General features: G+C 46.9%; 1 protein-coding gene across 1 annotated transcript; it reads right to left on the reverse strand.

The window, feature by feature from the left end:
• Positions 1 to 11,126: 11,126 nt before the first annotated feature.
• Positions 11,127 to 17,313, reverse strand: Lrrc75b (leucine rich repeat containing 75B). The gene is made up of 4 exons (XM_071617516.1): positions 17,137 to 17,313; positions 14,637 to 14,765; positions 13,254 to 13,369; positions 11,127 to 11,901 (listed from the first exon to the last, which is right to left on the reverse strand). Exons 1-4 carry the CDS (start codon positions 17,311 to 17,313, stop codon positions 11,376 to 11,378), a joined length of 948 nt encoding a protein of 315 aa, XP_071473617.1. The 3' UTR covers positions 11,127 to 11,375.
• Between the last annotated feature and the right edge of the window lie 4,252 nt (positions 17,314 to 21,565).

Below are 21,565 nucleotides of genomic sequence, written 5' to 3' on the forward strand. Positions count from 1 at the left end.
AGGCTGGCTTTGAACTCTTGATCCTCCTGCCTCAGCCTTCCAATCTGCTGAGATTGTAGGCATGCACAACTGCATCCAGCTTTTAAGCAGTTTTATATCCTACATTTCAGGGGGAAAGAGTCATTACCACATATTGAAAACATGGTTCTGTAGGTTTACTTATATTTAACAGCTCTCCTGCCCTGTCTGCCTCGTTCTCTCATTTTTCCTGCTTTAAGACAGTCCTTTTCAAGTCTTGGTTGATTTGTCTCAACATAAACTCATTCGCGTGGCTACTTTCTGTTTCTTTTTTAGGCATTATATTTTGAATTATCTCTCTGCCTCCTACACATATCTTGTATGTACTACCCATCTCCCTGATTGTAATTCTGAGTCAGTCATATTCAGTTTAATTATGATTGGGTAAATTATTAATTCTGATCCATGTATTAGACTAAACTACAGAACTTTCTCCTAGAAGTAATAATCCTCTTGCATTTTGTTTATTTATTTATTTTTAATTTTTATTTTTTAAAGAGAGAGAATTTTTAATATTTATTTTTTAGTTTTCGGCGGACACAACATCTTTGTGATGTTGAGGATCGGACCCAGGGCGCACGTATGCTTAGTTTTCTATATATCACAAATAGAACTCTGGTCAACACTCTAGTCTTATCTGAAGACCTTGATGCCTCCTCTATTTATATATTATTCTTGATCCGCCCACTATCATCTTGTTTCAACTGGTATCATTAACTTGAGTCTCCTGTGACCTTTTTCCTCTGTTTATTCCCTTGGGGGGGGGGGTGGTATAAAAGGGATATGTGGGAAGTAGTTTTTTTGAGAGACTACGTGTATGAAAATGTTCTTTCACATTTTTTATTAGATATGAAATTCTGAGTTGGGATGTTTAGTTTTTTAATATTTTATTTTTTATTTGTAGTTGGGCACAATACCTTTATTTTATTTATTTATTTTATGTGGTGCTGAGGATCGAACCCAGGGCCTTGCATGTGCTAGACAAGTGCTCTACTGCTGAGCCACAATCCCAGCCCGAATTAGTTTAGTTTTGCTTCAGAGTTTTGAAGGCATTGCTACTTTGTCATCTAGTAGTTAGCCTTGCTGTAGAGGAGTCTAAAGCCATTCTGAGTCAAAAGCCATTCTGATCCTTTGTATATGACCTTTTTTCCCCCTACCTTCTGTTGTAGCATCATGAAATTGCATGGTGTTCATACCTTGATGATCATCTATTTTCTTGCTTTGTGACAGGCCCATGATGAACTCTTTCAAGATGTACTCTTGTCCTTTGTTTCTGGGAAATGTTCTTAAATTATTTGCTAATGATTTTCTTCCTTTTTTTTGGTCTGTCTTTTTTTTCTGAAATTTCTGTTATTCAGACTTACCTCTGTTCTTATCTTTACTGCCTCTACCATGCACCCCCTTGCCATTTTCTTATCTTTTGATCTTCTTTATGTAATATTAACTTCAAGTTGATTCTAGAAAGGTCCCTTTGTCCACAAATCTGTTCCTGCTAGAGAATAAGGTACCAGCTTTTTGCCCAGTTGGGGAAGAGCAGTTAAGAACGAGTTTAAATAGGAACATTTAAGCATGTTCTCTCTAAAGAAAACATTTTCTTTGAAAACATATTATTTTAAAATTTTTATTTTTGTGGTGTTGGGAATCAAACCCGGGGCCTTGTGCCCTACCACTAGGCAAGTGCTCTACCACTGAGCTATACCCCCAGCCCTATGTTACTTTAAATGAAAAATACCTAGGTGAGATTAAAGAAGATATAGAATAAAGGATGAGAGCTGGATGCATGGTGCACACCTGTAATCCCTTGGCTACTTTAAAAGGCTGAGGTAGGAGGGTCACAATTTTGAGGTGAGCCTGGACAACTTAGCAAGACTGTCTCAAAATTAAACCAAAGCTGTCATGGTGGTGCACGCCTGTAATCCTAGCAACTCAAGACAGGAGGGTCATGAGTTCAAAGTCAGCCTCACAACTTAGCAAGGCCCTAAGCAACTTAGCATGGCCCTGTCTCAAAATAAAACATAAAAGGTCTGGGGATGTGGCTCAGTGGTTAAATGCCCCTGGGTTCAATTCCCAGGACCAAAAATAAATAAATAAACCAAAAAAGGACTGGGGGATATAACGTAGTTGTAGAGGACTTGCCTAGCATGCATGTGCAAGGCCTTGGGTTTGATCCCTAGTACTGTAGGCAGTAGGGGGAGAATAAAAGATGATCTGATGGAAAGATAACTAGACCAAGATTTAACAGATTTTGATTCTAACTACTACTACTATCATTTCTCTCCAGACCTCTGGTTTCTTATAAGGGAAGGTTTAGAGTCACTTGATTCCCTGTTACTGACTATCCCAGCTTCTAAACTCCCCTGCTGGACATTCCATAATCTTTTTAAACAAGAGAAAAAAAAAGAAAAGCATACAGGATTTTCTCTTTTTCCCTGCTAGTGGCCAAGAGGAAGGTAATTGCCTAGATTTATATGTGCCTGGAAAACAGGAGCAGAGTAGTCCCTCTAAGAATTGGGAAATTTATTTATAAGGGAAATTCTACAATTGCTCCAACTTAAAGCCCTGTAAGAGTTTCCAGATTATGGCATCAGGGGAAGAGGACTGAAGTGGACCCTACAGACTGCCTAGGTCGAGGATTCAGAGAGGCCTGAGCAGCTAGTGTTCACAGGTCAAAATACCAAAGAAGAAAGCTGTTTAGAGAACCCAGGAGAGCTGCAGAAGGTCCCTCTTGAATATCTAGCAGAGTACAGATTAGCACATGACTGCGGGAACAAATTTGAGACTAGGGAAAGGATCATGAAAACGGATTAGATGAGTGCTTGGCATTACTCAGGGCTGGGAATAGTGCCTATTCATACCAGCCAGACAAAAAACTCAATTCACATGATATTGGATAGAGTTTTGTTTACAAATGTACCCAGGATTTTGATTTAATCAAATACAGTAAGGCAACAGACGTGGAGACAACTGCCTTCAAAGAAGAATTATTGCAGTTCCTAAGAGAAGGGAACATGCCATATGCAGAGCCATATGGGGAAGCACCAGGGTGAGTCAGGAGGCAGAAAGAGCAAATGGAGAACATGGCTCAGAGGCTTTATTGTGGTTTCAGCATGGAAGAATGAGTGGGTAGGCACATTTGAATAATTTCTTTAGGCTGTGAGTAACAAGGTGGTCTTTAATTGTTAATTTTCTGGCCCTGGGGTGATTTGGAGTAAGGCAAATACTGGCTTAGTGTGTGAGTTAGATAAGGATGTGCTTGTGGGTGTGGACTTTGATTTGATTGGTTTATATGTGAAAGATGCTAGCAGATTGTTTGCAATCTCTCAGAATTAACTAATTCTGGGAGGGGCAGTTTCTTTAGGATTAAGAAGGCCCCAAAATGTCAGAACATCATAAAATACATAAAGTAAAAAACATGATTAATACAAGAATCCAGGAAGATCTTACTTCATAAATGAGGAACAATTAGCCATAGACTGGACACTGCCTTGAACCTGCCTAACAAGTCATAAAAACAAGACTTGAAAGAGAAAACTTACTTTTCCAGAACAACAGGACTCAAAAAGATTTTATAGGAATATAAAAATATGCAACATCCAGGTAAAACAAATAATGTCTGGTATCATAAAGAGGAAAGTACAATCGATAATGATAATAATCAAAAGAAATGCAAAGCTGATACAGATGTTAGATTAGCAGAGAAGAACATTTAAAAAGCTATAACTATATATGTCCAAAAGTTAAGTAGAGGAGAAACCCAAATTAAGTTTCTGTAGCTGGATGGGATTAACAATAGATTTGACATTGCAGAAGAAAAGTTTAATGAATTTGAGGGCATGGCTAAAAGGAAAGAAAATCTGGGAAAAAAAAAAAGTGAACTGTGGGACAATTTTAAATGGCCCAATATATGGGCAATTGAAGTCCCCAAAGTAATATAAGACAAAAATTATTTAAGGAAATAATGGCCAAAACCTTTACAAACTTGATAAAAACTATATAGATCCAAGAAGCTAAATGAACTCCAAATACAACTCAAAACTAGTGGTGAAGAGAAAAAAATCTTAAGAAGTAGCCAGAGAAAAAATAAATGGCAAAATCTAAGAAATAAAGATAAGGAAGGTAGATTTCTAATTGGGAACAATACATGCCAGAAGATGATAGAACAGCATTTTTATACTGAAAAAAAAATGTTAATTTTGAAAATTTAGGAAAAACTTATCTTTCAAAAATGATGTTAAACTAGATGGATGGCACCTGCCTGTAATCTCAGTGGCTCAGGAACCTGACACAAGAGGATCATAGGTTCAAGGCCAGCTTTAGCAACTTGATGAGTCTCTAAGCAATTTACTGAGACCCTGCCTCAAAATAAAAATAAAAAGGGCTGGGGATATGGCTTAGTAGTTAAGTACTACTACTCGGGTTCAATCCCTGGCACCAAAAAAAAAAAAAAAAGTTAAAGACCTTTTCAGAAATACAAAGTCTTAAAAAAATTATCTCCAAGATAATTACCATACAGAAAACACTAAAGGGCATCCTTCAGGCAGAAGAGAATTTAAATCAGGTGGAAATCTTGATTTACACAAAAGAATTAAGATTACTATTAGAGTTTATAGCATATGTAAAAGTAAAATGTGTGATAATATTATAGAGACCAGGAGGGGAGCAAGGAGTGTACACTACTATAAGATTCAATATCACTTGAAGATAAACTATAGTAAGCTAAAGTATATAGGTTGGGCATGTGGAAGTGCATGCCTGTGAAACAGGAGGTCACAAGTTTGAGGTCAGTCTCAGCAATTTTAGCAAGACCCTGTGCAAAATGAAAAAGATAGAGATGTAGTTCAGTGGTAAAGTGCTCCTGGGTTATTTCCTCAGAACCAAAAGAAAAATAAATAAATAAAAGTACATAATATAAACTCTAAAATGACAGGAGTTAAGCCAATGGTCATATATCCATCAACTCATGAATGGTAAATAAAAGATGTAAAATACAACATAGATGACCTTTGAAAATATGTTTAGTGGAAGCAGCCAAACACAAAAGGCAAGATGTTATATGATTCCATTTACTTAAAGTATTCAGAATAGACAAATTTTAATAAAGATAGCAGATAAATGGTTGCCAGAGAATGAAGGGAAGGGAAAATAGGGTTTGCCTGCATGATGAATATAGGGTTTCCTTTGAGGTAATGAAAATATTTAGTAATAGTTCAGTGATAAGGGTTGCACACATTGTGAATACATAAAAACCACTGAACTGTACATTTCAAAATGGTTAAAATGTGGCCCGGGTTCAATCCTCAGCACCACAAACAAAGATGTTGTGTCCGCCGAAAAACTAAAAAATAAATATTAAAAAAAAAGAGTAATTATAAAAAAAAAGAACCATATGATCAAATGCATATGATATATGCAGAAAAAATATTTGACAAATTCTAATATCAATTCCTGATTTCAAAAATGAATAAAACACCTAGACATGATGGTACATGCCTGTAGTCCCTGTTACTTACTTGAAGGCCAAGGTGGAATAATCACATGGACTCATGAGTTCAAGATCAGCCGTGGCAGCATAGCAAACCCCATCTCAAAACGACAATGACAAAGCAGATTAGGAATAAATGAGAAAATCCTCAACCTGATAAAAGGCATCTATGGAAAATCTACAGCTAATAGCATATTTAATGATGAAAGACTGAATGCTTTCCCCCGCGAAATATCAGAACAGGAAAGGGCTGTCTACCCTCAGTACTTCCATTTGACATTGTGTTAGAGACTAGTCAGTGCAACTGGGCATGGAAAAGAAAAGATATCCAAATTGGAAATGAAAAGTAATTATCTGCAGTGGCACACTCCAGTAAACCCAGTGGCTTGGGAGGCTGAAACAGGAGAATCATGAGTTCAAAGCCAGCCTCAGCAACAGTGGAGCACTAAGCAACTCAATGAGACCTGTCTCTAAATAAAATACAAAATAGGGCTGGGGATGTGGTTCAGTGGTTGAGTGCCCCTGAGTTCAATCCCTGGTACCCCACCCCCAGAATAAAGGAAATATCTGTCTCTTTCTCTATGACATAATCATCTAAGCTGAAAATCTGATGAGATCGACAAAAAAGTTAGAACATTTAATAAGTTGACTTAGTAAGACTGAAGGATACAATCTAATATACAAAATACACAAATATAAAAATATCAATTGTGATGGTTGTACCTATCTATGAAAATACTAAAAACCACTGTATACTTCAAATGGGTAAACTACTTGTGAATTAGAACTCAATAAGACTATTAAAAATGAGTTGTATTTATATATGCTAGCAACAAACAATTTAAAATTCAAATAAAAATACCATTTACGATAGCACCAAATATATGAAAACTTGGAGACAAATCTGATAAAAAATTGAAGAGGTCTGTGCACTGAAAATGACAACATTCTGCTGAGAAAAGTAAATTTTAAGTAAATGGAGATGTATACCTTGTTCGTGTGCCACAAGACAGCATTGATAAAATGTCAATTCTCTCCAAACTGATATATAATTATGATGTAATCACAATCAAAATCTCCCTACACTTTTTTTGGTAGAAATTAACAAAATGAATCTAAAATTTATATGGTAATGCAAAGCATCTGTGGTAACAAAACAACTCATGAGAAGAATTATAAAGTTAGATAATACTTCATGATTTCAAGAGTTCTAAAGCTAGCCATGTGTGGTGACACGTGCCTGTAATCCCAGTGATTTGGGAAGCAGAGGCAGGAAGATCACTAGTTCAAGGCCAACCTGGGCAATTTATCAAGACCCTATCTCAAAATACTACTGAGTGGAGCTCAGTAGTAGAGGGCCTCTGGGTTCAATTCCCAGTAAAAGCTATAGTAATCAAAACAACATGATAGAAAAATAGATCAAAGGAACAATAAAGTCTGAAAGCAAACTTTTCAAAAGCACTGAGCTAATGCATTGAAGAATGAAAGCGTTTTCAACAAAATGTGCTAGAGCAGGGGCTGGGGTTGTGGCTCAGAGGCAGAGCACTCGCCTACCATACCGGGTTCGATCCTCAGCACTATATAAAAATAAAGACATTGTGTCCAGCTATAACTGAAAAGTAAATATTTTAAAAAAACAAATGTGCTAGAGCAAATACACATCCATGTGCAATAAACAAACCAAAACTTGAATCTATGCCTCATACTATATAAAAAACAATTCAGAATGGATCATAGATCTTAACATAAAACCTAAAACTGTAAAACTTGTAGAAGAAATAGGAAAAAGTCTTTGGGATCTTAGGTTAGGCAAAGAATTAGACATGACACGAAAAGTACCATCTATAGAATACCAAACTGATACACTGAACTTTACCAAAATTAAAAACTGTTTTGTTCTTTTGCTGAGCATGGTGGCACATGCTTGGAATCCCAGCTACTCGGGAAGCTGAGGCAGGAGGACTGCAAGTTTGCGCCTAATTTAGACCCTGTCTCAAAATTTAAAAAGGGCTAGAGATAGAGCTCAGTGGTGGAGAACTTGCTTAGCATGTGCATGAGGCCCTGGGTTTGATCCTCAACACTGAAGAAAAAAAAAAAATAGTACATTTCCTATCTCTACTCTTCTTCCTGCGTCCACTGGCCTCTTTGGAAGGCACTCAGTTTAGATGACTCCTGAGGTGACCATCCTTGGCAATGACCTCTAAGCTATCTGCAGGAGAAGCAGGCTTGTGCAGGGATTAACAGACTAAAACCAGGTTACCTGGACTCATGTGTTGGCTCCTCCAGTTGCTAGTTCTGTGAACTTGCACAAGTCATTTAACTTATTCTTGCCTCAGCAAACTCACCCGCCTCCCACCCCCACCCAAACTAAACAAAACAGAAATGGTAATTGAAAGGAAATTGACCACAACACTCAGAGAGACCAAGAGATTTTTATTGCAGCAGTGCAACAGAGGAGAAAAGAGAGAAAGAGGAGAGAGAGAGAGCAAGAGAGAGAGGGGCCCGGAAGGAGGGAGTTTTTATAGCCCAAATCTAATGAGGTCTCTGGGTCTGCAAGCTCCCTTGTTGGTACAAGGTGGGGTTAAGTGTTCAGCCTTGAGCAGGGGGTTGAGTGTTCAGCCTTGAGTGGGGGCTTGGGCGTTTGGGCTTGAAGCAAACAGGTGATAAAGAACCAGACAGAGGGTTTGAGTGGTTAGGTCATCCTCCAGCTAACTTTGTTTGGCATGCCCTGCAGACAACTTATTCAGCCTGTCCTGCACCTAACAGTAATAGCACCTACTTCCTTAAAGTGCAAGAAAAACTATAGGAGTGTAAAGCAATCAGAACTATTAACAGGCTCATAAAAAGGCTATGAAGATGCTTGTTAAATAAGTAAGCGGGGAGCTGGAGATGTATCTCAGTGGAGAGCACTCGCCTGGCATGCATATAAGGGCCTGGGTTCAATTCCCAGCACCAATAAATAAATAGATTCAATTCTGCTTAGTGCCAAAGGTTTGGGCTCCTGCCATTGCCACCCATAGAGCCTGGGAGGAAGCCCTGACGATGATGTTGCAGCATACCTTCCCACACCCCCAACTTGGTAGATGCTTTCCATACCTCATGTCACCCTGACCCCAGGAGACAAGGAAAGATTTTTATACCTAGTTCCCACAATGAGGGAACAGACTCTGAAAGTACCATACTGCTAGGGAGTGATGGGAATGGGACAAAGCCTAGGCCTGTTTGCCTCCAAAATGGCCTGAGTAAGGCACACTGTCTTCCTCTGTCTGGAGCTCAGGCTTCAGCTGTCCTGGCCAGTGCTTTGTGCTTCATCAAGCTGTGTGAGGCACACTGTGGTTTAACCGTGTCCTCCAAAGTCCACTCAATTCCCAATGTAGCAGTGTTTAGTGGTGAGAATTTTAAAAGACAATTAGGTCATAAGGACCTTCATAAATGAATTAATGTCATTATTGCCATAGTGGGTTGTTATAAAGGTGACTTTGGACCCCTTTGTGCTCGCAAGTGCTCTCTTGCCATATGATACCTTCTGTTGTGTTATGACACAGCAGGAAAGCCCTCACCAGATGCAGCTCTTCGATCTTCAACTTTTCAGGCTCCAGAACCATGAGTCAAATAAACTATTGTTTATAAATTATCCAGGCTGTGGTATTCAGTTATCAGAACAAAATGGACTAAAACAAGGCACAAGCCCTTGCTTCCCAGATCTCTGTGTCCCTGCCTGTGGAGTGTCCTTGCTGGTGGTCATAAGGAGCCTGTGAAGGACTGTGAACACTTTCACAGGGGAGGCCACCCTTGTCCATGTCTCCAGAGCTGTCTCAGAATCTGGCTCAGCTTCTGCATTGAGTTTCTCCAACCAAAAGGCGAAGAGATTGAGACCATCTGCTGCCACCCAGATTCTCCAGGAGCTTGTTGAGGACACCTGGCTCTGGTCCTCTCCCACCTTGGCAGGAATCTCTCTGAGCAGTGACATCCAAAGGTTCGTGGGCTGGCTTTGGACCAGTAGTGGGCAGGGAGCGAGGACGACAGGAGGAATGTAGAAAGCCTAGCCTTTCCCCAACAAGGAATTTTCAGAGAGCTCAGATGCATGTGCATGTGATGGGTTCCTCAGCCTGCTGGGCCTAAGACTGGCCTTCCCTTCCTTCTTTCCACTGGTCTACCTTCTTCTCCACTTTGCCTGGTTCTAGGGAGCCTGAACACCCTTCTCCTGAGTGGATGCACAGAGAAACACTTCCGTGGCTCTGAGCCCTGGGCAGGCCTATGTCTAAAACAAGAAGGGCATCGGGACCTTGGGATGGAGGGTTGAGAGCTGGGAAAGGCGAGGGGCAGTAAGCCCTATTTAACAGAGGGGAGAAAGTCGAAACCAGAGGCCCAGAGAGGGGAAGGGCCTGGCCAGCAGCTACAAAAAATAAACAAAATAATGAGGAATAAATTTAATTAATCAAACAAAAGGCCTATACACTGAAAGCTATTAAAATTAGTAACAGAGTGAGGCTGGACCTTGTGCCCTTCCCACAGCCTTCCAATAAAGGAGTTACTTGAAAGTATTGAGACCAGTGGGGCTTTAGGGGAAATTTCATTCCTTGCTCTCTCTCCCAGCCCTGGGACCTGACATGACCCTGTCCTCCCCACCAGTATGGCCTAGAGGCAGTTATGCATCCAGATGGCTTGGGGATGTGCTGGAATCCATGTTCCACTAGGGATGGATGTGCCATTCACAGTCCCCTGGGGATGGGGGTCAGAGATGTGAGGGGAAGGTCAGAGATGGTAGACAAAAATGACAGGTCCAAGGGGTTCCCTCCCTTATCATTTTTCCTGGGGCTTCTGTTTGTCCCAGGATCTCTCCTCATCCAGCAGGATCACACTGTGCATAGACCTTATATCCTGGCTCAGGACAGGGGCCTTACACCATGGACTTCTCCACTTGGGTCCTCAGTTTCCCCTGGACATCTCACCTGACTTGCCTGTCTGCTGACCTGAATTCCCACAATGATGGCGACCATGGCATTAGGCTCCTGGTTGGGAGCCTGCCCCCATGGTTCTTGAGGAAGAAGATAAATAGTCTCTTTATAGGGGCAGCCTTAGGGTTGCTCTGTCCCCAAATCCCTTGCTAGTGGCTGTGTCCACCTCCACCCACTGTATACACTCTGTGGGATGCCCCTAAAGCCTGGAGGGAACACACAACTCTTTATCTCTGGCCAGATACGTCTCCTAATTCTGGTGAGTTGACCACTCAACAAACACAGGAGGCCTGGGGGTGGGGGAGATGAGCATGAAGCCCTCCCTTCTCAAGTCTGCTGTGGCCCCTGCCTCTGGTCAGTGCATTCTTGTCCCCAGTTCAAGAGTCCCTGATGGTAGTCTGGACTCAGGAATGAGCTTGGTGTGGGGCTCCATTCAGAACTCTGTCCCTCCTGGGTTCCAACCTGCTTCTCTGATCCCTTATTTACATAGTCCAAACCTTACCCAGATGTGAGGGTCTCCTCTAACTCCCCATCCCACACCGTTGGAATTATGACCTGCCCGCACCTTGCTATCCATGGGGCCCAGCCAGATAGATAGGAGTTCCCCAGCAGCACAGCAGCAGGGCTGGTGCCCAGTGACCCTGAGGTCCATGATGCAGAAAAGCAGAGGAGAGGAAGAGCATGACCTTTTATTGTGGAGTCTGGGTGGTGGGTGCCAGGGCCCCTCATACTGACAGAATCTTGAGACTCCAGCCTGGGATAACCATCTGGTGTCTTATAAGAATATTCTCCATCTATCCCATTAATCCCATGTTGAGCATTTTCACTGTCTCTCTGGGAATTTATGGGACCTCCTAGGCTTCCACCACTTGCTATCCCATGTGCTTGAAAGCATCCTCAGCCTGGTGGATGGTGAATCACCTAGTACAGCAGCTCTGGGGTTCAGACCCTGGTTCAGCAGCTGCAGAGCCCCAGGTAGAGGTAATGGCAATGGTCCCAGACACACTGTCCCCAGGATCAAGGTCCATGCCCTCATAAATTGTGGGCAGTGAGGTGCGCTGGCTCAACCGTCGGCGCAGGCCAACTAATAGGGGCTGGGGCATGGAGGCCACATCCACGTTGTTGCCCAGGTCCACCCAGGCCAATGCGGGGAATTTGGTGGTATCCTTGATGGCTTCAGTGAGTTCCCGGGCAGCAGCCCGTGTCAGCCGGTTGCCATTAAGCAGGAGCTGGGTGAGGCAGGGCAGTGTCCACAGGCTGGGCAGCAGCAGGTGCAGAAGCTCATCACTCAGCTCCGTGAAGCTCAGGTCCAGCACTGACAACCCAGCCCCGTGGCTGCCCAGGTAGCGTGTTATGTGCTGCACATCTCGCACTGAGAGCGGGATGCCTGATAGGTCCACCGTCTCCCCTGCCAGCAGAGTCTTCTGGAGGCCACTCTTGAGGCTATGGGAGAGTTGTAGGTGAGATAGACTTAGTATGAGCCCTGGCCCAGGGCCAGGCAGAACAAAGTGTGAAAAGATTTGCTGTGAGGATTAAATACAAAGGCAATAAAGCTCCATGTGTGAACTATTATGATAAACCCTTTTCACATGCCCAGCATCACCACACCTGTTATATCTCTTATCTCATTTATTTTTACAATCCCCAAGGGGCTAAGAATGATGACCCACTTTTTTCAAAGGTTTAAGTAACTTTCCTATGGCCATGGGGATCAGGTCTCCAAATTAAGACACTCTGATTCCTGAGCTCAATTTTTTTTTTCTGGGCTCCCTCTGAATTGGGTCCTTTGGGATAGCAAAAACTTTCTTATAAGGGGATGAGATAATCATTTCTTGGAGATTACACAGGAGACAGGCCCCAGGTAGCAAGAGGGGAGGTACTGGGGGGTTGTGGTGTGAGAACTTGCCCTAGTCTTCCCAGACTCACTGTATTTTAAGCTGAAAGGGGTATTTAGAGACTAAGGAAGGCACTTCTCTGTCCCCCTACACACTCCTTGGTCTCTCTTCTGTCATTTGTACCCACCTAGCCCACTAGGCAGATGGGCCCGACAAGGGGGCTGAGAGCAGTGAACGCTTCTAGGGCTCCTATGTACCATGGCAGGGAATGGGCTCAGCTTGGGCCACCAGGCCTGAGGTGGGACAAGGCTGAAAAACAAACACTACACATGTGCCAGGGTCAGCTCCTAGCTATGGTTCTGGGTCCCTAGGACTGAGTGCTTGCAGCCAGTTCCAGGTTGAGTCTGTACCACAAGGCTGTGATGGAGTGACCAAGGCGGGGACCCCACAGCAGAGTAGAGGCCTCAGCTTTGGGCACCCCAGCACTGGTAAAGAATTCCCAAGAGTTACAGAGTAATGAGAGAGGGTATAGCCTAGGACAAGCTGCTTTGCCTCTCCCAGCCCCAGTTTCTTTCCCTGTTAAATGGGAATTGTGACACAGAATCTGCCTACCTGTTGTGAAGATCTACCTAATGCCTGATGAGATCACCTTGGGTGGAGGGGAACCTAAAGAGCCCCAGGACCTGTACCAGGCCAGGGATTAAGGGATAAGCGAATGGCAAGAGGTGGTCGTCCTGGGGGGCATGGGAGGCATTTCCATGGAGAGTGAATCTTCAATTGGGTTTTTTTTTTCTTTTTTTTTGCCACGGGCCAGATTGACTTTCAGAGTTGAGGCCTTAATACAGGAACCCACAGAATGGGATTGCAAGCACCAGGCTATCAGTGATAGAAGACTAGGTGTCAACCTGGGAAGGGACCCTGAAAGGACAAGAGGAGGGGCTGTGGCTGAGCTCCCCTTACCAGTTCTGTGTCTTCTTCCGGGGCACGCTGGGCCCTCTCTGCCTCTTGGAGTGAGGGGTGAGGTGGTAAATGAGCTGCCGGCATATCTTGTCCGAGGACTTCCAGAGCTCATAATCCTGTTGGGGGACAGCATCATCAGGGTGAGACTGAGCCCCTCCCACCCCCACCCTGACTTTGGCCTGGCACAGAGCCAGGGGAGGCTGCCCGCTGGGAGCTGGACAGGCTGGTCCGAGGCCCGCAGTGCCCGGCGGGAGGAAGCCCAGACAATGGGCCCTTGTTCCCTGTCCTCAGGCCCAGGGCCAGCAGTTCGGGCTATCAGCCGGCAGCCTGACTACCCTCAGCACCCCCAGGGGACTTGCCACAGGGGGAGGCCAGGCCAGGCCCCTCAAGAGAGCCCTGTTCCACTGACGCCAATCCCAGGGGATGGGAACAAGCCAGGTCAGCATGTTCTTCTTCCTCTCATTATCCAAGCTACACTGCGCCCGTGGGGCCTGGGTCTGGGCTAACAGGGCTGGGGGTTTAATGTTTTACAGCACCACGTCCTGGCTCTCTCTTAGTCCTAACTGGGCCCCCGCAAAGGCCTAGCTCAGGGCAGAATACACGGTGTGCTTTCCACAAAGCTGGTACTGAGCCTGCTCCACTACCTACCCGAAACGTTCTTTTATGCAATCCCTCTGTTAACAGCCTCAGGAGCATATGGCAGACTCAGTGACAGCAAGCCCTGGTAGTTACTGTGATGACTATGGGCTAGCCAATTGCATACAGATTTGGGAGTTCAGGTTGGCAGAGCCTATAGTGGACACATTTGTTTCATATGGCAGATTCACTGTGACCAGGGCCCAGGGGCTGGTGGCTGGCTGCAGCCATACAGTTTGGGGCTGTGTCCATGATCATGGCAGACCATCTGCAAGGTGTTGTCAGATTAGGGCCCAGAGTGTGAAGGTTGCAGGTGGTTGAATCCAAGTTAGAATGAAAAGGGACTTGCTGCTATGGGAGGGACACTGAACATTTATCCCCAAGAGTGTCCAAGTAGGATGGATACCAATGAATAGGCTCCAGCCGAGGGTGGCCTCTTCTGGCCCAGGAATTAAAGGTTGGGAATCCAGTTCTCTTAATGAGTTTGTCAGAACATTTTGTGTTCTGCAGGGTCTCCATTTAACTTCTGTTCAACTAGGGTTCCCAGGCCTGAATCACAGGTGCTGTCACTTGGGAAAAAGCATGATCTTCAGGTTGGGTAAAGCACATTTGCCCCTGAAGCTGGCATCAGTTCTGAGAGAGAGAGAGTGACCTACCTAAGGCCACAGAGCAAGCCACATGAGGACCCAGGCTCCTAGCCTCTGTCAGCCACACTGCCAGTCCATGGCCCATGCATTCTGACCTCACCTTCTTGGGGCACTGTAGGTCCCGGGCCAGGTTCACAAGCAGGTCATGGGAGATGGGATCCACCAGGTTGAGGAAAGCCACATTCCTATAGAGGATGTCTGTGAGAAGGGTCCCCTCAAGGCCCAGGTCCTGAGGATGGTGAAGAGGTAGTTGAATGAGCCAGGAACCAGGGCCTCCTTTCTCCAGGTCAGACAGCCAGATGGCCCTCATGTTAATTTCCATGTCTCCCCACCTCCAGGGAGCAAAAGCCAAGTGTCTGGTGACAGGTGGACCCTTTAGATGAGGAGAGGGGTGGCACATGGGGTGCCCCAGGGAGGTAATGAACAGATTACTCAGACCAGTTGCTGCAGGCAAAGTGTCTTGCTGTGAACACCTTGCCTTCTCTGGGGTTAGGGCCTGTCAGGGGGATTCTATTCCTCTGATGACCTGTGAATGGAAATGTCCCCCATCATTTCCTTCTGGCCCTTTGCCTTTCCTTCTGTCTCTGAGATCTCCCAAGCTGCAGCTACCTGTTGAGGTTGGCCTTTTTCCCTTCTCAGTTGTGACAGGCATCTCAGACTTGATGTGTACATTGGCCTCACATCCTGTGCCTTAGCTTAGTATGAAGGGTAACCATGCCCTCCTTTCCAGGAATCACTCATCACTCTTTCCTTGCCCTCTCTTCTCCAGCTCACCTAGTGGGTCTGCTTCTTCTTCCCCACTGCTCCCATCAGGTTCAGGTCTACCTCTCAGAAATCTCCTCCCAGGGTTCTCAATCTTCCACATCCCTCCAGCTGGCAGGGCCAATCTATGAAACATACATCTGAGCTTGATCCATAAGCCCTTTGGAGATGATCAAACCTTTTAGAAGTCACATGACATCAGACTTACAGTTTGCAGAGTCTCAAAACTCTCAGTGCCTGGCCATCACACCTTCTCTGGCCTACCAGCTTCCTCTTCTATTTTTTGATCACATCCCATGGTCAGGGCCCTCGCCTGGCCTTCCTGCCTTCATTTCTTGGTCTTTTCCTGTCTATTCCCATAGACCTGATATGGGGCTGAACACCATTCCAGAGGGTCCGTTTACAGGATGCTGATGGGGCAGGCACAGCTAGGAAGGACCTTCAGTCTCTGCATGGGCCTTCCCCAAGCCAGAGAGTAACATACCCTGTGCATTAAGTCCCTAGCCCAGGAAGAAAGGCTAGGCAGGAGCCCCCATGTGCTGTAGTACCATGGGGGGGAACAGTTCCTGCAGATCTGGGGGCAGGATAGACCCCTTGGTTGGCCTCAAATTCCAACCTCTGGGAGACAAGGGGGTGACCTAGCTGATCTCTGAGAACCAATCCTTCCCTCCTTGATGTTTTTAAGGGAAAATGCCCAGCTGATGCCTAAAGACATCCCCGACAGTGATCTCTGCCTCTGGCCAGTCTGGCTGACTAGGTGCTGCTCTGCTTTTTGTATTTTCAACATGGTTCAAACCACAGATGCCAGCTAGGGAGGATTTTGATGGAGGAAAGGGTGACTGTTAAGTCTGGGCAGACCCAGACAGGGCCCCAGACCGCAGTCTGCCTTCTGCTGGTCTGGACAGCTCTTCTTAAAGGGCCAGTTCCACTATTCCAGACTGCTGAGCCTGGAGAAAGGAAACTTTGGTGGGAGGAGGAACAGGCCTAATAGCCTGGGCTCTGGCTCTGGCTCCCCCTCTCCTTTGGGTCACCACTTATTTCCATGCATCCGTTTCCCCTTCTTTACTTATCTACCTTCTGTCAGCCAAACACCTTCATGACTGATTTCAGCTCATTTATTGGGCAGGTGGTGGTGGAAGCTGCTATAGGGGGTGGAAACAAGGTAGACTGGGAAGTAGTAAGTAGCATGCCCAGGGCTGGTGCTAGGACCAGCATCCATGTCTCCTAGGACAACAGTAGGGCTCCAAATCTTGGGCTAGAGAACCAGCGCTCCCATCCCCCACCCCCACCTACCGGGATATGTTACTGTTGTGTACAGATGTCAGATGTGTGTACTCAGTGGGCACAAACTGCCTGTTAGATGGACGGGTGATGCATGCCTTGTGGCTTTGTCTGCACTGCCATGGTGTCTCCTGGTGCACCCGCAGATCAGCTGGGCTGTACCTCCCAGGTCCTGCCTCCCAGGTCCAGTTCTTAACCTCATCCTGCCCTCTTCCCACTGTCCTTCAATAGAAGACCCCCATCCAGCCCTTCTCCTTTCCTGCCAAGGCATGAATGTGGGCTCTTAGTTCCAGGCTGGGGGCAATCTTCAACATATACACAACAGACTTCAAAACCCAGAGCTCCAGACACACTGGCCCCCGCCTCTGCACAGCCCTCCGGCCTCACCCAGCCCTCACTCTAGCCCGCGCGCTCTGGCTCAGAGAAGAACCTCAGCCTCAGCACTCCACCATACTCTCGAAACCATCCCACAGCCCACAGCTCGCAGCCCCGGCCCCTCCCCAGCCCCCAGACCCGCCCTTGCCACCAGCCCCGGGTTGGCCGGCTCCTTCTCTCGCCTGGCGCAGGAGGCGCAGCAGCTGCCGGGCGCGCTCCGGACGCCGCTCGCGGAGTGTGGACTGGATCTCGCGGAGCCAGCGCACCCTGCGCTCGTAGGGCGCGGGCCCGCCGCCCGCCGCTGCCTCGGCCTCGGAGCCCGCCTCGGGCCCTGCCCGCCGGCCTAGCCGCGCCCCCATGGCCGCCGCGCGGCGGGCGCCTGGCTAGCCGGAGGCCGGGCAGTCTGCGTACCGCCCTCGCCCCGCCCTCGTCCCGCCCCGGCCGGATTGGGATGCTCTGGGTGGGGAGCTCCGATCCAAGGCTGCGTGCCCGGGCCCTGGCCTCCCGGCCTGGGGACGAGGGGTGGGACTCCTGCATTTGGCAGAGATCTAGCAGGAGGGCTCCGCCGGCGTCGGACCTGGCGCTTGGAGCTCTTCCCAAGGGCCGCCAGGGAAGACGCTGAGCCTAGCCAGGACGAGGTGGCGTTTGGCATCTCTCAACCCTCTGGCCCGAGTACTGACTAGGGAAATAAAAGCGTTGACCGCGCAAAGAACGCTCCAAGCGGGGCGGGGGTGCCTTCTGCCGGCATTAGACAATGTCAGCACCTGCTTTCAGGAATCTCTTCTGCAGCATGGCAGTTGTATCTGACCTTCCACTCTGCATCCATACAAAATTTCATGCCAGTCCCTGCATGCTGGCGATGGTGGGCACGCCTGGGCCTACTGGGAGGAGCCCTCCCCTGCCTGGGAGATGAATGGGCTGAGGTGTGCTGGTTAACTGGTAAGCTCAATTATGGGCAGGTTGGCAGCAGGCCGGCTGCATCTGCCCCTGGCTTCAGCATTCCTATTAGACAAGGGGGAGGGGGCAGGGCTCAAGTGTGAGGAGGGGGCACTGGCTCCTCCTAGGATTAGGTTTGAGCTACAGGGGGATTCCCACCTCCAAGGTCTCCCTCAGGAGTCCCTATTGGAGGCCTAGTGCCCCACCACCACCACCACCACCAGGCATCCTCCTCGGCTCTCCCATGCTCCCCACCACCAGCTCTGGGATCCTCACATTACCTGAGGGGGAGGCATTTGTGGCCCTGGGCTCCAGCCTCCATTCTCACAGGCAAGGGATATGTGTCCAGCTTGTAAGGCTGGGGTGCCTAGCTGGGCTAGTGAGTAGGAGGCATTTGAGGACATATAGTGAGGGCCCACCATCAGGATTCTTCCTTTAGGTCAAACATTGCCTGCCTAGAGATTGGGGTGGGGGGTAGGGTACCAGGCTTTGTGGACACACCCCCAGGGGTGTGTCCCTTAGACAAGGCAGAGGACAGCAGAATGTTGTAGTCTCTTGACCACTCTCTGATTCCTCCAACCCCTGTTGGGTCAATTCTTGGGCCCCCTTCTCCCTGGGCATCTGTCAGCTGGACCCAGAGGCCTCCCTCCCCCCCCCTCCTCTGCAGCCAGTATTGTCCTAGGGCTACCTTGGCACAGCAGGTTTCCTCCTTGGCAAACCTGCATGACTGCCCAGTCTGCCCTCCCTCAGGGCCAAGACACTTTTGCTGAATTGACACTGTGACGGGGCCAGAGCTTTAAGCAGCAGCCCCAGGGCCCCAGCGACTTCTCAGACCCCCTGCCAGAAGCTGGCAGCCAGGTAAGCCCTCCTTCTCCTCCCTGTCACCCTCGGGGCTGGAGCCAGAACTGGATGGCTCCCAGATCCTGATCATATGGTTCCAGAGACTGAGACAGGCCTGGACATTGTCCCCTTGAGTGTGAGAAGACTGAGGTGGGGGTGAGGGGTGAGGACAGGGAGGGCTGAGTATGGGTGTCAGGATGGGGACAACATAGGCAGGGGGCATAGTGAGGATGCCCAGAGCTGAGAGTCTTGGGAAAAGCACAGAACCACCCCTAGCCCCACATCTATGTTCCTGACTGAGCGATTCCTGGAAGACATTTTTCCAAGAAAGGAGGGAGGCTGGTGTCTGGGCCCAGATCCCTGGATGGGCCTCTCTTACACTGCTGTGGGGGATACCTTGGGTAAGTTGTCTCTTGGGGACTATTTCTGGCTTAGCCTGACTTGTACAAGAGCCCCCAGAGACAGGGCTGTCCCCACAGTAATGGGGACATCATCTACCTCGCCAGCTTCCGTGTGTACTTAACTGAAGGATACTGGCCCCTCTCCCTGGAGTTTTCCTGTTAAGCAGGATTTGTGGAGACCTGTGAGATGGAGGGGGGACTTCAATGTTGCCCTCTCAGCCCCTAGGGCTAATGTAGAGTTGAGGGGATTAACCTGGGCTCTTTGGAACAACCCTACCACCCCTAGGAAGCCAGTGAGATACAAGTTGGGGGCCCAGAGTCAGATAGGAAGGACATAGCCAGATCCTAGTCCCTGATGGAGCATATGAAGCACCATGTGGGACCTACCAGGAGACAGGTATTGGTGATAGTCACACCTTGGGTGTCCCCAGCCCTTGACTACCCTTATGGTGACTCAGTCGAAGTGGTAGGAGACCAAGATCTGGGTGACCCAGCAGGTGGAGTGGAGGGCTGCAGCTGGGTCTGGAACTCGACGTGCCCCACCTTTTGACCCCTTCTCCACTAACCTGATGGGATAGTCCAAACCAAGAAGGAGGAAGGCCAACTGAGGCCTGATGTTACCTCAGCAAGTAGCCAGATGACATAGAACTTCCTGGAAGCTGTGACAAGGAAGATGCAAGAGTGGTTTTGGAACCTTCACTTGGAATAAGGAGGCATCTAGATACTCTATGGAGACAAAGTGTCCACTGAGCTTGCCCTGCAGGGGTGGGTTCTCAGTCTTCTGCAGGGCAAGGAATTGCCATGGGGCTGAAGGACACAGCAGAACATGGGCGGGGGATGTTCAAGGTATAGGTTCAAGACCTGAATTCAAATCCCTTGAGCCATTGTCCTTTGTTTAGTATGTAACCACAGACATGGTAGGGAGTTCTGTTAGTTTTCTGTGGCTGCCATAACAAATTAGCACAAACTTGGTTGCTTAAAACAACAAAAATGTATCCTTTCACTGTTCTGGAGTGTAGAAGCCTAAAATCAGGCAGAACCAAGTTTCCACTAAAGGCCCTGGTGGAAAATCTTTTCTTACCTCTCCCAGCTTCTGATGGTCTCTGCCAATTTTTGTTATTCCTTGTGTAATGCATCACCCCAAATCACTCCAATCCCAGCCTCTATCATCACATGGCTGTCTTCCCTGACTTCACATGGCCTTCTTCTAAGGACACTTGTTACTGAATTTAGCAATACTACCCTAATCCAGTATTACCTCATTTTAGGTAATGACATCTGCAAAGACTGTTTTTTTTTTTTTTTGTACCAGGGATTGAACCCAGGGGAGCTTAACTAGCTTAACTACTGAGCCACATCCCCCAGGCCTTTTTATGTTATTTTGAGAGAGAATCTTACTAACTTGTCCATGCTGGCCTTCCTACCTCAGCCTCCCAAGTCTCTGGGGTAATAGTCGTGCACCACTGCGCCCGGCTGCAAAGATTATTTTTATTTATTTATTTATTTTTAAAATTTTTTGGTTGTAGATGGACACAATACCTTTGTTTTATTTCTTTCTTTTTGTGTGGTTCGGAGGATTGAACCCAATGCTTCACACATGCTAGGCAAGCACTCTACCACTGAGCCACAACCACAGCCCCAAAGATTATTTTTAAATAAGGTCATATTTTGGGGGCTGGGGATGTGGCTCAAGCGGTAGCACGCTCATCTGGCATGTGTGCGGCCCGGGTTCGAACCTCAGCACCACATACAAACAAAGATGTTGTGTCCGCCGAAAACTAAAAAATAAATATTAAAAAATTCTCTCTATTAAAAAAAAAAAGATCATATTTTTGGGCCTGGGATTGTGGCTCAGTGGTAGAACGCTCGCCTAACACGGGCAGGACCTGGGTTCGATCCTTAGCGCCACATAGAAAAAAAAATAAAGGCATTGTGTTTTATCCATCTACACCTAAAAAATAAATATTTTTTAAAAAATAAGGTCATATTTTGAGCTTCTAAGTAGACATGAACTTGGGTTGAGGGTGGTTGGAGCCACTATTCAATTCACTTACAGTAGTCTTTGAACCTTCAGTTTCCCCATCTGTAAAATGGAAAAAATGAAATGTTCATTTGGCAGAGGTGTCATAGGATTAGAGAAGCAATGAAGAAAGAGCTGGCACACAGCAGAGCTGCATGTGTGAGCTTTTTTACTAATAAATCTTCTACGGTGTGTATATGTGTGTGCGTGCGCATAGGGTTTGAATCCAGGACTTTTGTACATGTTAGGCAAGCTACACCTATGGTCCCTCTTCTTCAACTTTATATGGAATCCACCCAGCTTCTCCCCAGCCCAAATCCATCCATTCAGTGTGTACTGCAGATACTCTAGAGACTAAAGGCAGACAAAGTAGGTGGCAGTAACAACTAATTTAAAGAGTGGTGAAGCTGGGAT

This window comes from Marmota flaviventris, chromosome 1 (assembly GCF_047511675.1).
Source record: "Marmota flaviventris isolate mMarFla1 chromosome 1, mMarFla1.hap1, whole genome shotgun sequence".
NCBI lineage: Eukaryota > Metazoa > Chordata > Mammalia > Rodentia > Sciuridae > Marmota > Marmota flaviventris.

Excerpts from the sequence above, each read along its gene's own strand:
- Lrrc75b (XM_071617516.1), bottom strand. The coding sequence starts at position 17,313 with ATGGGGGCGCGGCTAGGCCGGCGGGCAGGGCCCGAGGCGGGCTCCGAG. Across the intron at positions 14,766-17,136 it reads TGCTGCGCCTCCTGCGCCAG|GACCTGGGCCTTGAGGGGAC; the intron begins GCGAGAGAAGGA and ends CACCATCCTCAG. Across the intron at positions 11,902-13,253 it reads CGGAAGAAGACACAGAACTG|CCTCAAGAGTGGCCTCCAGA; the intron begins GTAAGGGGAGCT and ends ACTCTCCCATAG.